Source organism: Ranitomeya variabilis, chromosome 1, assembly GCF_051348905.1.
Source record: "Ranitomeya variabilis isolate aRanVar5 chromosome 1, aRanVar5.hap1, whole genome shotgun sequence".
Classification (NCBI taxonomy): domain Eukaryota; kingdom Metazoa; phylum Chordata; class Amphibia; order Anura; family Dendrobatidae; genus Ranitomeya; species Ranitomeya variabilis.
Window position 1 is genome coordinate 602878373 of NC_135232.1, and position 20621 is coordinate 602898993.

General features: G+C 40.8%; 1 protein-coding gene across 2 annotated transcripts in view; it reads left to right on the forward strand.

The window, feature by feature from the left end:
* LOC143770061 (sodium/potassium-transporting ATPase subunit alpha-2) overlaps positions 1-16336 on the forward strand; it is a 126341-nt gene extending 110005 nt beyond the window's left edge. For both annotated transcript variants that reach the window (XM_077259304.1, XM_077259312.1), the window contains exons 19-23: positions 1258-1403; positions 1905-2035; positions 2342-2443; positions 2788-2879; positions 15947-16336. In XM_077259304.1, coding sequence (XP_077115419.1) covers positions 1258-1403; positions 1905-2035; positions 2342-2443; positions 2788-2879; positions 15947-15975 — 500 coding nt within the window. In that variant the 3' untranslated portion in view covers positions 15976-16336. The remainder of the gene's footprint in view (positions 1-1257; positions 1404-1904; positions 2036-2341; positions 2444-2787; positions 2880-15946) is intronic.
* The last annotated feature ends 4285 nt before the right edge of the window (positions 16337-20621 follow it).

The following is a 20621-nucleotide window of genomic DNA, read 5'->3' on the forward strand; positions in this document are numbered from 1 at the left end:
GGAGAGAGGACCCTGCCCGCGAGGGCTCACAATCTACGAGGGATGGGTGAGGATACAGTAGGTGAGGGTAGAGCTGGTCGTGCAGCGGTTTGGTGGCTACTGCAGGTTGTAGGCTTGTCGGAAGAGGTAAGTCTTCAGGTTCCTTTTGAAGGTTTCTGATCTTAGACCAGACACCTAAATCAAACTGCAGACCAGGTACAAAAATTCACATCCCAGACGCAAAAATGAATGACTTGAGACCTCTAATGAATTGGACCCCATATCAGATCCTAGAATTAATACTAGCAGGCACTTTCCTCTCTGGGCTTCAGCTCCTGATACCAGTAATGATACCAGTCAGTGTTGGCAGCACAGCATCCTGACCAGTCCAAAACCACAGAACTCTGTTGGGAAATCCTGTAGTTTTTGGCATGGTGCTCAAATACCAGTGCCATACATTAGCCTAACAGCACATAAAATGCTAATATAATACATTGTAAACCAACACATACCGCCAGAAAGTGCCCCAAAAAATGTCATACTGTACCCCCCACTTTGCCTCTCCATAATAAAACATTCTACAGTACTCTCCTCCTTCCGATCCTACGATGTGCAGGGGGATGTGGGGGGTGTACTCATTTATGCTGAGTACAGTATACTACCATATAATTCCACACAACATATACATCAACACAATATATATACTGCCACTTATTATGTATTGACCTTCGGCTCAGTCTCGAGCCATGGTGACTTGATGGATGAATGATATGTAGGAAGATTGATCTTATGCAAGCCTAGATAGGTCCACCAGGGTTTTCTCCTATGTGTTATCTTGATATTATCAAGCTATCAGAATTCTAGTTTTCCTTTTCGCCTTGTTCCTTCTATTCTTCCATTCATTATGTTCTTCTCCAGTGATTGCTCTCTTCGTATGATGTGTCCACAGTAGGTAAGTAGTACCTTGGTGATCCTCTAATACCACCAAATAACCGCTCTATAAGTTATGTAATCCAGTAGCAGTGCTAAATATGGAAATAATTCTGCTACACCATGCATATTAGGGTTTATATGATCACAAGTCTCATGTGCCAGTTGTTCCCCTAAGACTGACAACTGTCCTCTGGTTCAACCCCATTAGATGGGAAGAGAAACCAATTCTTAAAAAGGGAAAGATGCCTATTATGTCTTCCAGTCAGAATGGGAATAGCTTTCCCTTCAGCTTTTGGATTGAAGTGTCTGGCTACGCTTACATTGTCTCATCTGTTGACCCTACAGGTATGATCCAGGCCTTGGGTGGGTTCTTTACCTACTTTGTAATCCTGGCGGAGAATGGTTTCCTGCCTGCTCAGCTGCTGGGTATAAGACTGGACTGGGACGACCGATCTAATAATGCCGTAGAAGACAGTTATGGGCAGGAATGGGTGAGTGGACACCTTCATACCTACATTGTGAGTGGTAGATTCAGGGGTGTGCTAAGGATCTGGAACTGTCCCACTGATTCTCCTGACAATCTCACTAGCTAGATGACATACTTCTCTGGCAGATAGTGGAGACATCACTGAATAGTCTCTGATAATCACCAGCAGAAATGACCTTCTCAATATTTTATGCTGGAACAACAGTATTTTGAGACTGTGTGGTGGTGCTGAAGTTTTTTGACCAGTCCGACGGAGGTCAACATTTAGATGACTTCCTCATCAGGTGAATACTGGTGACATCACTGGTGATGTCACTTAATATAAGAATTAGTCCAGGGGTCCCTGAGGAGGCAAGTACCAATAGAAATACATTCTTTCTGTCACCACAACCTGATAAGACAAGGTTTGGGTGGTCGTAGGACTTCCTAGTGTCATTAGAGCTTATGTTACTCACTATCCAAACTATGAGGTCTCTTCTATCACCAATTGCATGATTCTTTTCAGACTTATGAGCAGCGCAAAGTGGTGGAGTTCACGTGTCACACAGCATTTTTTGCCAGCATCGTGGTCGTCCAGTGGGCTGATCTGATCATCTGTAAGACCAGAAGGAACTCTGTCTTCCAGCAAGGCATGAAGTAAGGAGCTCACGGTGGAGTCTTGCCATTTGAGGGACAGTTATTAGTGATGATCGAGGGGCTTCAGTATCAAAGGTGGCAAATACAGAGGTGGTCCCATATGTGGTCCCTCTTCCACCTTCAACATAGAATGTGTGGACCTGTTCAATTCTCCACTTCTCGTAATGCAACATATGGACTACAGACTACTGATGTGATAGGGTAAAAATTTCTCATAATGGGTGACATGGAGATGAGAGACCTCGGGCTACCACTCCTGGTCTGAAGGTTGTATGGGACTGAATGCAATACTTAATGTCTCTTCAGGAACAAGATATTGATATTTGGTCTACTGGAGGAGACTGCACTGGCTGCATTCCTGTCCTACTGCCCTGGAATGGATGTGGCACTTCGGATGTATCCACTAAAGTGAGTTATATTACAAAAAAAAACCCCTGATAATTAATGCCAGAGTGCTGGTATAGTCTGATAATATTTAGTCGTGCTAGTTTACATACTGCGGTATGTTGCAAGTATGTCCAGCAGATGGTGGTGTCAGCATACTCCAAAAGAGCGCCATTCCTGTCCCCATAAATATTGTGTGGCTGGCTTGCTGCTTGTAAAATATAATGCACTGTAAAAAAAAACCTCCAAAAAAGGCTTTGAACAGTTAATAGGGAATTTAACCCCAGCAATAAGTGAGTTTCCACACAACAAAGTGTCATTTTTAATACTAGAAGAATCAATTATTTAATTTTTTGCTTTTCCACTAGGGTGACATGGTGGTTCTGTGCCTTCCCGTACAGTCTGCTCATCTTTGTGTATGATGAAGTCCGCAAGCTGATCCTACGCCGTGACCCAGGAGGTAGGAAAAATACTTCCCCCTATGTACAAGAATACAACTGATATAATACTGCTCTTATGTGCAAGAATATAACTACGAAAATACTGCCCCCTATATGCAAGAATATAACTACTATAATACTGCCTCCTATATAAAAGAGACAAACTGCAATAACACTGCCCCTATGTACAAAAATATAACTACCATAACACTGCCCCTATGTAAAAGAATATAACTACTATAATACTTCCCCTATGTACAAGAATATAACTAATATAATACTGCCCTCTATGTATAAGAATATAACCACTATAATACTGCCCCTATGTACAAGAATATCACTACTATAATACTGCTACTATATACAAGAATATAACGATTATAATACTGCTCCTATGTACAAGAATATAACTACTACAATACTGACCCTATGTAGAAGAATATAACTATTGTAATACTGCTCCCATGTACAAGATCATTACTGCTAAAATACTGCCCCCTGGGTACAAGAATGTAACTGCTATAAAACATGCCCACTATGTTCAAGAATATAACTACTATAATACTGCTCCTATGTACAAGAATATAACTACTGTAATACTGCACCATGTACAAGAATGTAACTGCTATAATAATGCCCACTATGTACAAGAATATAACTACTATAATACTGCCCCCTATGTACAAGAATATAACTACTGTAATACTGTCCCTATGGACAAGAATGTAACTACTATATTAGTGTGCCCTATGTACAAGAATATTACTACTATAATACTACCCCTATGTCCAAGAATATAAACAACATAATACTGCCTCCTATGTACAAGAATATAACTACCATAATACTGTCCCTTTTTTACAAGAATATAACTACTATAATACTGCCCCTATGTACAAGAATATAACTACTATAATACTGCCACCTATGTATAAGAATACAATTATTATAATACTGCTCCTTTGTTCAAGAACACAATTACTATAGTACTGCCCCTATGTATAAGAATATAACTACTATAATACTGCTCCTATGTACAAGAATATAATTACTATAATACTGCCTCCTATGTACAAGAATATAACTACGGTACTATAATTCTGCTCCCATGTAGAAGAATTCAACTACTATAATACTGTCCCTTATTTACAAGAATATAACTACTATAATACTTCCCCTATGTACAAGAATATAACTACTATAATACTGCCCCTATGTACAAGAATATAACTACTATAATACTGCCCCTATGTACAAGAATATAAATACTATAATACTGCCACCTATGTATAAGAATACAAGTACTATAATACTGCCCCCTATGTACAAGAATATAACTACTATAATGCTGCTCCTACATTCAAGAATAGAACTGTTATAATACTGCTCCTATGTACAAGAATACAACTGCTATATTACTGCCCCTATGTAGAAGTATATAACGGCTATAATGCTGCTCCTATGTACAAGAATACAACTGCTATAATACTGTCCCTTATTTACAAGAATATACAGTGCCTTGCAAAAGTATTCTCTCCCTGGAGCTTTTCAACCTTTTCCCACATATCAAGCTTCAAACATAAAGATACCAAATGTAAATTTTTGGTGAAGAATCAACAACAAGTGGAACACAATTGTGAAATTGAACGAAATTTATCGATTATTTAAAATTTTTTTGAAAACTCAGAAACTGAAAAGTGGGGCGTGCAATATTATTCGGCCCCTTTACTTTCAGTGCAGCAAACTCACTCTAGAAGTTCATTGTGGATCTCTGAATGATCCAATGTTGTCCTAAATGCCTAATGATGATAAATATAATCCACCTGTGTGTAATCAAGTCTCCGTATAAATGCACCTGCTCTGTGATAGTCTCAGGGTTCTGTTTGAAGCACAGAGGGCATCATGAAGACCAAGGAACACAACAGGCAGGTCAGTGATACTGTTGTGGAGAAGTTTAACCCCTTCACCCTGAAGCCTGTTTTCACCTAAGTGACAGGGCCAATTTTTACAATTCTGACCACTGTCCCTTTATGAGGTCATAACTCTGAAACGCTTCAACGGATCCTGGTGATTCTGACACTGTTTTCTCGTGACATATTGTACTTTATGATAGTGGTAAAACTTCTTCGATATGACTTGCATTTATTTGTGAAAAAAATGGAAATTTGGCGAAAATTGTTAAAATTTTGCAATTTTCAATCTTTTAGTTTTTATGCCCTTAAATTAGAGAGTTATATCACATAATATAGTTAATAAACAACATTTCCCACATGTCTGCTTTACATCAGCACAATTTTGGAAACATAATTTTTTTTTGTTACGGAGCTATAAGGGTTAAAAGTTGACCAGCGATTTCTTATTTTTACAACAAAATTTGCAAAACCATTTTTTTAGGGACCACCTCACACTTGAAGTGACTTTGAGGGGTCTATATGACAGAAAATGCCCAAAAGTGACACCATTCCAAAAACTGCACCCTCAAGGTACTCAAAACCACATTCAAAAAGTTTATTAACCCTTCAGGTGCTTCACAAGAATTTTTTTAATGTTTTAAAAAAATTGGGGTCTAAGGGGTAATGTTTCTCCTTATGGAGAGTGACATACCAGCTGGCTTGTCAAGGTAAGGAGGCTTATTCGCCGTGCAATGCTCCTCTGGGAAATTAAATATGCAAATTGCCAAAAGAGGCAAATTGCCAAAAGAGGCAATTTGCATAAGAAAAATTGAGCATTTAACTTTTTTTCACAAAATTTTTACTTCAGATCCAATTTGTTTTATTTTACCAAGTGTAAAAGGAGAAATTGGACAACAAAAGTCGTTGTACAATTTGTCCTGAGTGCGCCGATACCCCATATGTTGGGGTAAACCATTGTTTGGGCGCATGGCAGAGCTCGGAAGGGAAGGAGTGCCATTTGACTTTTCAATGCAAAATTTACTGGAATTGAGATCGAACACCATGTTGCATTTGGAGAGCCCCTGATGTGCCTAAACAGTGGAAACCCCCCATAAGTGACACCATTTTGGAAAGTAGACCCCCTAAGGAACTAATCTAGATGTGTGGTGAGCACTTTAAACCTCCAAGTGCTTCACAGAAGTTTATAATATAGAGCCGTTAAAAAAAAATCATTTTTTTTTTCACAAAAAAATGATCTTTTCACCCCAAATTTTTTTTTCTCCCAAGGGTAAGAGGACAAATTGGACCCCAAAAGTTGTTGTTCAATTTGTCCTGAGTACGGTGATACCCCATATATGGGGGTAAACCACTGTTTGAGCGCATGGCAGAGCTCGGAAAGGAAGGAGCGCCGTTTGACTTTTAAATGCAAAATTGGCTGGAATTGAGATCGGAACACATGTCGCGTTTGGAGAGCCCCTGATGTGCCTAAACAGTGGAAACCTCCCACAAGTGACCCCATTTTGGAAAGAAGACCCCCTAAGGAACTTATCTAGATGTGTGGGGAGCACTTTTAACCCCCAATTATTTCACTAAAGTTTTGAATGTAGAGCTGTGAAAATTAAACAATCATTTTTTCTTTCCACAAAATGATCTTTTAGCCCGCAATTTCATTTTTTTTCTCCCAAGGGTAACAGGAGAAACTGGACCGCAAAAGTTGTTGTCCTATTTGTCCTGAGTACGCTGATACCCCATATGTGGGGGGAACCACTGTTTGGTTGCACGCCAGAGCTTGGAAGGGAAGGAGCGCCGTTTGGAATGCAGACTTAGATTGATTGGTCTGCAGGCGTCATGTTGCATTTGCAGAGCCCCTGATGTACCTAAACAGTAGAAACCCACCACAAGTGACCCCATATTGGAAAATAGACCCCCAAGGAACCTATCTAGATGTGTTGTGAGAACTTTGAACCCCCAAGTGTTTCACTAAAGTTTATAACGCAGAGCCATGAAAATAAAAAATATATTTTTTCCATGAAAATTATATTTTAGCCCCCAAATTTTTATTTTCCCAAGGGTAACAGGACAAATTGGACCACAAAGGTTGTTGTCCAATTTGTCCTGAGTACGCTGATACCCCATATGAGGGGGGGAACCACTGTTTGGGCGCACGGCAGAGCTCAGAAGGGAAGGAGCGCCGTTTGGAATGCAGACTTAGATGGATTGGTCTGCAGGTGTCACGTTGCATTTGCAGAGCCCCTGATGTACCTAAACAGTAGAAACCCACCACAAGTGACTCCATATTGGAAACTAGACCCCCCAATGAACTTATATAGATGTGTTGTGAGAACTTTGAACCCCCAAGTGTTTCACTACAGTTTAGTACGCAGAGCCGTGAAAATAAAAAATCTTTTTTTTTCCCAACAAAAATTATTGTTTAGCCCCCAGTTTTGTATTTTCCCAAGGGTAACAGGAGAAATTGGACCCCCAAAATTTGTTGTCCAATTTGTTCTGAGTAGGCTGATACTCCATATGTGGGGGTAAACCCCTGTTCTGGCGCACGGGAGAGCTCGGAAGGGAAGGAGCACTGTTTTAGTTTTTCAACGCATAATTGGCTGGAATTGAGATCGGACGCCATGTCGCGTTTGGAGAGCCCCTAATGTGACTAAACAGTGGAAACCCCTCAATTCTAACTGAAACCCTAACCCAAACACACCCCTAACCCTAATCCCAACCATAACCCTAACCACACCCCTGACCCTAATCCCAACCGTAAATGTAATCCAAACCCTAACTTTAGCCCCAACCCTAACCCTAACTTTAGCTCCAACCCTAACTTTAGCCCCAACCCTAACCTTAGCCCTAGCCCTAACCCTAACCCTAGCCTTAACCATAACCCTAGTCCTAGCCCTAACCCTAACCCTAGCACTAACCCTAACCCTAATGGGAAAATGGAAATAAATACATTTTTTAAAATTTTATTATTTTTCCCTAACTAAGGGGGTGATGAAGGGGGGGTTGGATTTACTTTTATAGCTTTTTTTGGCGGATTTTTATGATTGGCAGTCGTCACACACTAAAAGATGCTTTTTCTTGCAAAAAATAGTTTTGAGAGCTATAATTTATCCATATTTTGGCCCACAGAGTGATGTGAGGTCTTGTTTTTTGCGGGACGAGTTGACGTTTTTATTGGTACTATTTTCGGGCACATGAAATTTTTTGATCACTTTTTATTCCGATTTTTAAGAGGCAGAATGAACAAAAACCAGCAATTCCTGAATTTCTTTTAGGGGGGGCGTTTATACCGTTCCACGTGTGGTAAAATTGATAAAGCAGCTTTATTCTTCAGGTCAGTATGATTACAGTGATACCTCATTTATATCATTTTTTTATGTTTTGGCGCTTTTACACAATAAAAACTATTTTATATAAAAAATAATTGTTTTTGCATCGCTTTATTCTGAGAACTATAACTTTTTTTATTTTTCTGCTGATGATGCTGTATAGCAGCTTTTATTTTGCGGGACGAGATGAAGTTTTCAGTGGTACCATGCTTATTTATATTTGTCTTTTTGATCGCGTGTTATTCCACTTTTTGTTCGCCGGTATAATAAAGCGTTGTTTTTTGCCTCGTTTTTTATTTTTATTTTTTGCGGTGTTCACTGAAGGGGTTAACTAGTGGGATAGTTTTATAGAGCGGGTCATTACGGACGCGGCGATACCAAATATGTGTACTTTTATTGTGTGTTTTTTTATTTACATAAATAAATGTATTTATTGGGATTTTTTTTTTTCTTTATTTGGGGATTTTTTTTTTTTTTACTTTCTAACATTGTCCCAGGGTGGGACATCACTATATTTCATCAGATCGCTGATCTGACACTTTGCATAGCACTGTGTCAGATCAGCGATCTGACAAGCAGTGCAGGAGGCTTTCCGGTGCCTGCTCTGAGCAGGCGCCGGCTAGCCACCTCACTTCAGGACCCGGAAGGAGCCCCACGGCCATCTTGGATCTGGGGACTCCTTCCAGAACACCGGAACAACGCGATCACATCGCGTTGCTCCGGTGGGAGAGCGCAGGGAGCCCCCGTTTCTGCGCGATCCCCCTCTATGCTGCTGTCACTACTGACAGCGGCATCAGAAGGGTTAAATGCCCGCGATTGGTGCTAGCACCGATCGCGGGCATTGCGGCGGGGTGTCAGCTGTCAAATACAGCTGACACCCGCACCCGATCACCGCGGCACTCAGCGCAATACCGCAGCGATCGGTGCGCCATACTAGTACTGCAGCTGGCATAATTGCAGTTGCCGCAGCGCCGTACTAGTACGGCGCATGGCACGAAGGGGTTAAAGCCGGATTTGGATACAAAATGATTTCCAAAACTTTAAACATCCCAAGGAGCACTGTACAAGCGATCATATTGAAATTGAAGGAGTATCATACCATTGCAAATCTACCAAGACCCGGCCGTCCCTCTAAACTTTCATCTCAAACAAGGAGAAGACTGAAGAAGACTGATCAGAGATGCAGCCAAGAGGCCCATGATCATTCTGGATGAACTGCAGAGATCTACAGCTGAGGTGGGACAGTCTGTCCATAGGACAACAATCAGTCGTACACTGCACAAATCTGGCCTCTATGGAAGAGTGGCAAGAACATACCCATTTCTCAAAGATATCCATAAAAAGTGTTGTTTAAAGTTTGCAACAAGCGACCTGGGAGACACACCAAACATGTGGAAGAATGTGCTCTGGTCAGATGAAACCAAAATCAAACTTTTGCCAACAATGCCAAATGATATGTTTGGCATAAAGGCAACACAGCTCATCATCCTGAACACACCATCCCCACTGTCAAACATGGTGGTGGCAGCATCATGGTTTGGGCCTGTTTTTCTTCAGCAGGGACAGGGAAGATGGTTAAAATTGATGGGAAGATGGATGGAGCCAAATACAGGACCATTCTTGAAGAAAACCTGTTGGAGTCTGCAAAAGACCTGAGACTGGGACGGAAATTTGTCTTCCAACAAGACAATGATCCCAAACATAAAGCAAAATCTACAATGGAATGGTTCACAAATAAACATATCAGGGTGTTAGAATGGCCAAGTCAAAGTCAGACCTCAATCCAATCGAGAATCTGTGAAAAGAGCTGAAAACTGCTGTTCACAAACGATCTCCATCAAACCTCACTGAGCTCGAGCTGTTAGCCAAGGCAAGAATTTCAGTCTCTCGATGTACAAAACTGATAGAGACATACCCCAAGCGACTTGCAGCTGTAATTGCAGCAAAAGGTGGCGCAACAAAGTACCAAGTTAAAAGGGCCGAATAATATTGCACGCCCCACTTTTCAGTTTTTGAATTTCCACAAAAATATAAAAAAAAACAATACATTTCGTTCAACTGCACAACTGTGTTCTACTTATTGTTAATTCTTCACCAAAAATTTACATTTGGTATCTTTATGTTTGAAGCATGATATGTGGGAAACGGATGAAAAGTTCCAGGGAGCCGAATACTTTCGCAAGGCACTGTAACTACTATAATACTGCCTCCTATGTACAAGAATATAACTACTATAATACTGCCCCTATGTACAAGAATATAACTACTATAATATTGCCCCTATGTACAAGAATATAACTACTATAATACTGCCCCTAGGTACAAGAATATAACTACTATAATACTTCCTCTATGTAAAAGAATATAACTACTATGATACTGCCCCTATGTACAAGAATATAACTACTATAATACTGCCCCTATGTACAAGAATATAACTACTATAATACTTACTCCAATGTACAAGAATATAACTACTATAATACTGCCCCTATATACAAAAATATAACTACTATAATACGGCCAAAATGTACAAGAATATAACTACTATAATACTGCCCATATATACAAGAATATAAATACTATAATACTGCTCCTATGTACAAGAATATAACTACTATAATACTGCCCCTATGTACAAGAATATAACTACTATAATACTTCCCCTATGTACAAGAATATAACTATTATAAAATTGCCCCCTATGTACAACATGGTATATTCACACAAAGTTGCTCAATATTATTAAATAACAATTCCCTCCACACGGAGGGTGTACGTACCACCAAGCTAGAACCTGCACATTAAGTGTGATCTTAGAAGTAAATCGATCTCCACTATGGTACTGATTTTAAAACAACCAATTTTATTAAGGCATAATTGTATAAAAAATATAAAATAGAATTACTACATGTTAACAACGGTATAAATCCATTAGAGGGACTCTCTGCCTGAAGAAAATGCACAAAAACAGATTTAGGCTATATACTAATCAATATAATCATTTTATTATCGTGTTACGGGAAGCCCAGGTAACAGACCCCCCTAATAGGGAAAACATGTGTACACTGACTGTCATGTAACCGGACTTCCTAAGTATTATACATACAATATGAGATGTGATGTACAGGAATATAACTACTATAATACTGCCCCTATGTACAAGAATATAACTACTATAATACTGCCCATATGTACAAGAATATAACTACTATAATACTGCTCCTATGTACAAGAATATAACTACTATAATACTGCTCCTATGTACAAGAATATAACTACTATAATACTGCCCCTATGTACAAGAATATAACTACTATAATACTGCTCCTATGTACAGGAATATAACTACTATAATACTGCCCCTATGTACAAGAATATACAGTGGGGCAAAAAAGTATTTAGTCAGTCAGCAATAGTGCAAGTTCCACCACTTAAAAAGATGAGAGGCGTCTGTAATTTACATCATAGGTAGACCTCAACTATGGGAGACAAACTGAGAAAAAAAAATCCAGAAAATCACATTGTCTGTTTTTTTAGCATTTTATTTGCATATTATGGTGGAAAATAAGTATTTGGTCAGAAACAAAATTTCATCTCAATACTTTGTAATCTATCCTTTGTTGGCAATGACAGAGGTCAAACGTTTTCTGTAAGTCTTCACAAGGTTGCCACACACTGTTGTTGGTATGTTGGCCCATTCCTCCATGCAGATCTCCTCTAGAGCATTGATGTTTTTGACTTTTCGCTTGGCAACACGGACTTTCAACTCCCTCCAAAGGTTTTCTATAGGGTTGAGATCTGGAGACTGGCTAGGCCACTCCAGGACCTTGAAATGCTTCTTACGAAGCCACTCCTTCGTTGCCCTGGCGGTGTGCTTTGGATCATTGTCATGTTGAAAGACCCAGCCACGTTTCATCTTCAATGCCCTTGCTGATGGAAGGAGGTTTGCACTCAAAATCTCACGATACATGGCCCCATTCATTCTTTCATGTACCCGGATCAGTCGTCTTGGCCCCTTTGCAGAGAAACAGCCCCAAAGCATGATGTTTCCACCACCATGCTTTACAGAAGGTATGGTGTTTGATGGATGCAACTCAGTATTCTTTTTCCTCCAAACACGACAAGTTGTGTTTCTACCAAATAGTTCCAGTTTGGTTTCATCAGACCATAGGACATTCTCCCAAAACTCCTCTGGATCATCCAAATGCTCTCTAGCAAACTTCAGACGGGCCCGGACATGTACTGGCTTAAGCAGTGGGACACGTCTGGCACTACAGGATCTGAGTCCATGGTGGCGTAGTGTGTTACTTATGGTAGGCCTTGTTACATTGGTCCCAGCTCTCTGCAGTTCATTCACTAGGTCCCCCCGCGTGGTTCAGGGATTTTTGCTCACCGTTCTTGTGATCATTCTGACCCCACGGGGTGGGATTTTGCGTGGAGCCCCAGATCGAGGGAGATTATCAGTGGTCTTGAATGTCTTCCATTTTCTAATTATTGCTTCCACTGTTGATTTCTTCACTCCAAGCTGGTTGGCTATTGCAGATTCAGTCTTCCCAGCCTGGTGCAGGGCTACAATTTTGTTTCTGGTGTCCTTTGACAGCTCTTTGGTCTTCACCATAGTGGAGTTTGGAGTCAGACTGTTTGAGGGTGTGCACAGGTGTCTTTTTATACTGATAACAAGTTTAAACAGGTGCCATTACTACAGGTAATGAGTGGAGGAAAGAGGAGACTCTTAAAGAAGAAGTTACAGGTCTGTGAGAGCCAGAAATCTTGATTGTTTGTTTCTGACCAAATACTTATTTTCCACCATAATATGCAAATAAAATGATAAAAAAACAGACAATGTGATTTTCTGGATTTTTTTTTCTCAGTTTGTCTCCCATAGTTGAGGTCTACCTATTATGTAAATTACAGACGCTTCTCATCTTTTTAAGTGGTGGAACTTGCACTATTGCTGACTGACTAAATACTTTTTTGCCCCACTGTAACTACTATAATACTGCCCCTATGTACAAGAATATAACTACTATAATACTTCCCCTATGTACAAGAATATAACTACTATAATACTGCCCCCTTTGTACAAGAATATAACTACTATAATACTGCCCCTATGTACAAGAATATAACTACTAGAATACTGCCCCTATGTACAAGAATATAACTACTATAATACTGCTCCTATGTACAGGAATATAACTACTATAATACTGCCCCTATGTACAAGAATATAACTACTATAATACTGCCCATATGTACAAGAATATAACTACTATAATACTGCTCCTATGTACAAGAATATAACTACTATAATACTGCCCCTATGTACAAGAATATAACTACTATAATACTGCCCCCTATGTACAAGAATATAACTACTATAATACTGCCCCCTATGTACAAGAATATAACTACTATAATACTGCCCCTATGTACAAGAATATAACTACTATAATACTGCTCCTATGTACAGGAATATAACTACTATAATACTGCCCCTATGTAAAAGAATATAACTACTATAATACTGCCCATATGTACAAGAATATAACTACTATAATACTGCTCCTATGTACAAGAATATAACTACTATAATACTGCCCCTATGTACAAGAATATAACTACTATAATACTGCTCCTATGTACAAGAATATAACTACTATAATACTGCCCCCTATGTACAAGAATATAACTACTATAATACTGCCCCTATGTACAAGAATATAACTACTATAATACTGCTCCTATGTACAGGAATATAACTACTATAATACTGCCCCTATGTACAGGAATATAACTACTATAATACTGCCCCTATGTACAAGAATATAACTACTATAATACTTCCCCTATGTACAAGAATATAACTACTATACTACTGCCCCCTTTGTACAAGAATATAACTACTATAATACTGCCCCTTTGTACAAGAATATAACTACTATAATACTGCCCCTATGTACAAGAATATAACTACTATAATACTGCCCCTATGTACAAGAATATAACTACTATAATACTGCTCCTATGTACAAGAATATAACTACTATAATACTGCCCCTATGTACAAGAATATAACTACTATAATACTTCCCCTATGTACAAGAATATAACTACTATACTACTGCCCCCTTTGTACAAGAATATAACTACTATAATACTGCCCCTATGTACAAGAATATAACTACTATAATACTGCCCCTATGTACAAGAATATAACTACTATAATACTGCTCCTATGTACAAGAATATAACTACTATAATACTGCCCCTATGTACAAAAATATAACTACTATAATACTGCTCCTATGTACATGAATATATCTACTATAATACTGCCCCCTATGTTCAAGAATATAACTACTATAATACTGCCCCTATGTACAATGATAACAAAACCAGGAACCATTTCAATTCAACACAAGGGAGAAATCAAAACACACAGTGGTGCATGAAACATCCCAAGCCAAAAGAAAGAACCAACTCCATGCATTAACATAGAACCAAGGAGAAAACCAGGAGTCAATAGGAACTATAAAATGTAATATTTTATTAAATAGCAAATAATCATAAAATATGCATACAATATAAATAGATAGTAAGGTGCAAAAGGATGGGACATGCGGACAACCACCGGTGCAAGCTGCCCAAACGAGATAGATGGAAAAATTATGTAAGTTGCAAAGCTTCCACAGATTTGAGTCAGTAAGAAGGCTCGTGGTAAACAATCTCCCACAGCATATAATAAAACAAGTGTCAGCAGCGCTTACCAAGGTGGGACAGCAGGCACCGGGTAGGATCCAAGTGAACTGAACCCCCGACGCGCGTTTCGCTTCTTCCGGTAGTTTTGCTTTCTCAAGGGGAAGTGCAAAAGACCGGGACCAGGACCATAAAATAGGATTGGTAAGTGTGCATGTGACGAGGTCACATGTCAATACTAAACCAATCACAGCGGTGCCGGCGGCGCATGCGTGTGTCGGTCACTGAGTTCCGTGTCAGAGAGGGCGTCATGCCCTGTCACGGGCTGCCAAGGGGAAAGAGATTCCCCAGGCGCACGCGCAGGACAGTAGAGACGCCGTTCTGGCAGGGAGCAAGGTGAGCGCACACATCGCATGCGCACAACCGCAATCAAATGGCCTCCTATGTACAAGAATATAACTACTATAATACTGCTCCTATGTACAGGAATATGACTACTATAATACTGCCCCTATGTACAAGAATATAACTACTATAATACTGCTCCTATGTACAAGAATATAACTACTATAATACTGCCCCCTATGTACAAGAATATAACTACTATAATACTGCTCCTATGTACAGGAATATAACTACTATAATACTGCCCCTATGTACAAGAATATAACTACTATAATACTGCCCCTATGTACAATAATATAACTACTATAATACTTCCCCTATGTACAAGAATATAACTACTATAATACTGCCCCCTTTGTACAAGAATATAACTACCATAATACTGCCCCTATGTACAAGAATATAACTACTATAATACTGCCCATATGTACAAGAATATAACTAATATAATACTGTCCCCTATGTACAAGAATATAACTACTATAATACTGCCCCCTATGTACAAGAATATAACTAATATAATACTGCTCCTATGTAGAAGAATATAACTACTATAATACTGCCCCTATGTACAAGAATATAACTACTATAATACTGCTCTTATGTACAAGAATATAACTACTATAATACTGCTCTTATGTACAAGAATATAACTACTATAATACTGTTGTGAAGGTTCACTTACTTCACTTTAGCTATGTTCATTAGATTTTTGTGGTCTTGGTAACATGTGATTCTCTCTATTTACAGGATGGGTGGAGAAGGAGTCCTACTATTAGAGGCCCTTGAGGAATAGGCGCCATGTTTGGAGGCTACGTCGGCTGCAGACCTGATGAGAAAATTATATCCACTTTATAGGGGGAAGTCTATATTACTTTGTAGATGCTTGAGTGTTACACTCCAGCCACCAATCCTAGGCCATGGAAATTAAAGCCGCCTTCTGGCAGACAGCTATGACAGCCGCTAGACTATTAACCTCTCCGACACTAACCACAGTACGCACAGCGAGCTTATGATCCTCTGACTGCTTCTCCTGTCTGAACAGTACAGCGATCCTCTTGTTCTTCCTTTAATGGCCATGTTATATCAGTATTTCTCCTGTATTTTACATAATTACATTTATAAAATTAAGTCACTCGTTGTCCGTATCAATTTATTTCAACATCGTACAGTCGCCATACAGAAAAAAAACCTTATAGTGTTCTTATAGGGACAGTCAACTTTTAATATTCTGATGGGCATGTTTCTACTTTCTGATACAATGTATCTTCTCCACTCTGCAGTGAGAATTCTGATGGTGGCCACTCGGAATCTGTTGACACTACGCTGACGGACATGCCTCTCACATCTTAGCGCAGATCCTACAAAACATTGCCCCCTAGTGGATATCATATTGGAATCATAGACATATAATGCTAATATCTCAGCCTTGGATGTCTAAAATCTAAAGGTATTCACTCTGTGTTCATAGGTGTCGAAAACTTTATATTCTGCCATCTAGATGGGCATGGTGGTGTTAGCATTTATCACTGCGATGCCTCCACTGCAGCTCCACATATTCCATGCTGGTCTTTTGGTTCTTCAGGTGCTTCCTCGCTAGTGATGGCCCCTATATGGCTAGCACTGAGGCTTCCTGAGGCCAAGCTTTGTTCTCTGCAATGGTCATGTGAGGGATGATATAAGTCGTGACCGTGTGAGGCCTCTGCACTGGAACAATCGAAGACTTGTGCAGAGGACCAGGGAGCTATGAATTCATCTGGTAGTTGCGAATCTGCCCATAATTATTTTTTTGCAAAGGTTCGTTTATATTTGGTGGGGAACCTCTTTAGGTTGAACTACTAGTACACTACTGCACTACTAGATAATATTTTACTCTTTTTATGGCATAGGTGGTATCTCTGTCATGAATCCCAATGGCTAGGGATAGCAAGGGACAAGCAAAGTAATACAAAATATCGGACGAGCTCTAGGGTGATGGAACCTGGGCTGACCGCTGCCCTACGCCTGACAAACGCAACTAGAGATAGCCAGGGAGCGTGCCTACGTTGGTTCTAGACGCCACGCACCAGCCTAAGAGCTAACTAGTACTGCAGAGAAAATAAAGACCTCACTTGCCTCCAGAGGAATGAACCCCAAAAGGTATAGTTGCCCCCCACATGTATTGACGGTGAAATGAGAGGAAGGCACACACATAGAGATGATATATATAGGTTCAGCAAATTGAGGCCCGCTGTAAACTAGAAAGCAGAACGATACAAAAGGGGTCTGAGCGGTCAGCAAAAAACCCTAATCAAAAAAACCATCCTGAGATTACAAGAACCCATGTGCCAACTCATGGCACATGGGGAGAACCTCAGTCCACTAGAGCTACCAGCTAGCATAGAGACATAATAAGCAAGCTGGACAAAAAAACCAACAACTGAAAATCAGCACTTAGCTTATCCTGAAAGATCTGGGAGCAGGTAGGCAGGAACCAAACAGAGCACATCTGAATACATTGCTAGCCGGCAAGGGAATGACAGAAAGGCCAGGTAAAATAGGAACCACCCAGCCTCTGATGGACAGGTGGAAACCAAAGGCCGCAACCCACCAAAGTCACCCAGTACCAGCAGTAACCACCAGAGGGAGCCCACAAACAGAATCCACAACAGTACCCCCCCCTTGAGGAGGGGTCACCGAACCCTCACGAGAACCCCCAGGGCGATCAGGGTGAGCTCTATGGAAGGCGCGGACCAAATCAGTCGAATGAACATCGGAGGCGACCACCCAGGAATTATCCTCCTGACCATAACCCTTCCACTTAACCAAATACTGGAGTTTGCGTCTGGAAACACGAGAATCCAAGATCTTCTCAACAACATACTCCAATTCTCCCTCCACCAGCACCGGAGCAGGAGGCTCAACCGAAGGAACAACGGGCACCTCATACCTCCACAACAACGACCTATGGAACACATTATGAATAGCAAACGATGCTGGGAGATCCAAACGAAAAGATACAGGGTTAAGAATCTCCGAGATCCTATAAGGACCGATGAACCGAGGCTTGAACTTAGGAGAAGAGACCTTCATAGGGACAAAACGAGAAGACAACCACACCAAATCCCCAACAAGAAGTCGGGGACCCACGCGGCGACGGCGATTAGCAAACTGCTGAGTCTTCTCCTGAGATAACTTCAAATTGTCCACCACCTGATTCCAAATCTGATGTAGCCTGTCCACCACCACGTCCACTCCAGGACAATCCGAAGACTCCACCTGACCAGAGGAAAAACGAGGATGAAACCCCGAATTACAAAAAAAAGGAGAGACCAACGTGGCAGAACTAGCCCGATTATTAAGAGCAAATTCGGCCAGTGGCAAAAAAGCAACCCAGTCATCTTGATCAGCAGAAACAAAACACCTCAAATAAGTTTCCAAGGTCTGATTAGTTCGCTCCGTCTGGCCATTCGTCTGAGGATGGAATGCAGACGAGAAAGACAAATCAATGCCCATCTTGGCACAAAACGTCCGCCAAAATCTAGACACAAACTGGGATCCCCTGTCAGAAACGATATTCTCCGGAATCCCATGCAAACGAACCACGTTCTGAAAAAATAAAGGGACCAACTCAGAGGAGGAAGGCAACTTAGGCAAGGGCACCAAATGAACCATCTTAGAAAAGCGGTCACACACAACCCAGATAACGGACATTTTCTGTGAAACCGGGAGATCAGAAATAAAATCCATGGAAATGTGCGTCCAAGGCCTCTTCGGGATGGGCAAGGATAACAACAACCCACTGGCCCGAGAACAGCAAGGCTTAGCTCGAGCACACACTTCACAAGACTGCACAAAGGTACGCACATCCCTAGACAAGGAAGGCCACCAAAAAGACCTGGCCACCAAGTCTCTAGTACCAAATATTCCAGGATGACCAGCCAACACAGAAGAATGGACCTCGGAGATGACTCTACTGGTCCAATCATCCGGAACAAACAGTCTTTCTGGCGGACAACGATCCGGTTTATCCACCTGAAACTCCTGCAATGCACGTCGCAAGTCTGGGGATACGGCGGACAATATTACCCCATCCCTAAGGATACCAGTAGGCCCAGAGTCTCCAGGAGAGTCAGGCACAAAACTCCTGGAAAGAGCATCTGCCTTCACATTCTTAGAACCTGGCAGGTATGAAACCACGAAATTGAAACAAAAAAAAAACAACGACCAACGAGCCTGTCTAGGATTCAAACGCCTGGCAGACTCAAGGTAAATGAGATTCTTGTGATCAGTCAAGACCACCACACGATGTTTAGCACCCTCAAGCCAATGACGCCACTCCTCAAATGCCCACTTCATGGCCAAAAGCTCCCGATTACCCACATCATAATTGCGCTCGGCGGGCGAGAATTTTCTAGAGAAGAATGCACATGGCTTCATCACCGAGCCATTAGAACTTCTCTGTGACAAAACCGCCCCCGCTCCAATCTCGGAAGCATCAACCTCAACCTGAAAAGGAAGTGAAACATCTGGTTGACACAACACAGGAGCAGAAGAAAACCGGCGCTTAAGTTCCCGAAAGGCCTCCACGGCCGCAGGAGACCAATCAGCAACATCAGCACCCTTTTTAGTCAAATCAGTCAAAGGTTTAACAATACTGGAAAAATTAGCAATGAACCGACGATAAAAATTAGCAAACCCCAAGAACTTCTGAAGGCTCTTAACAGATGTAGGTTGTGTCCAGTCACAAATCGCCTGAACCTTGACGGGATCCATCTCAATAGTAGAAGGAGAAAAAATGTACCCCAAAAAAGAAATCTTCTGGACTCCGAAGAGACACTTTGAGCCCTTCACAAACAGAGAATTGGCCCGCAGAACCTGAAACACCTTCCTGACCTGTAAAATATGAGACTCCCAGTCATCAGAAAACACCAAAATATCATCCAAATACACAATCATAAACTTATCCAGATATTCACGGAAAATATTGTGCATAAAGGACTGAAAGACTGACGGAGCATTGGAGAGTCCAAAAGGCATTACCAAATACTCAAAATGGCCCTCAGGCGTATTAAATGCGGTTTTCCACTCGTCACCCTGTTTTATCCGCACCAGATTATACGCACCGCGAAGATCTATCTTAGTGAACCACCTAGCCCCCTTAATGCGAGCAAACAAATCAGTCAATAATGGCAGTGGATACTGATATTTGACTGTAATCTTATTCAGAAGGCGATAATCTATACAAGGCCTCAGGGAACCATCTTTTTTGGCCACGAAAAAAAAACCTGCTCCCAGAGGGGACGAAGATGGACGAATATGTCCCTTTTCCAAGGACTCCTTAATATAATTCCACATAGCAGTATGCTCTGGCAGTGACAGATTAAATAAACGACCCTTAGGGAACTTACTGCCAGGAATCAATTCTATAGCACAGTCACACTCT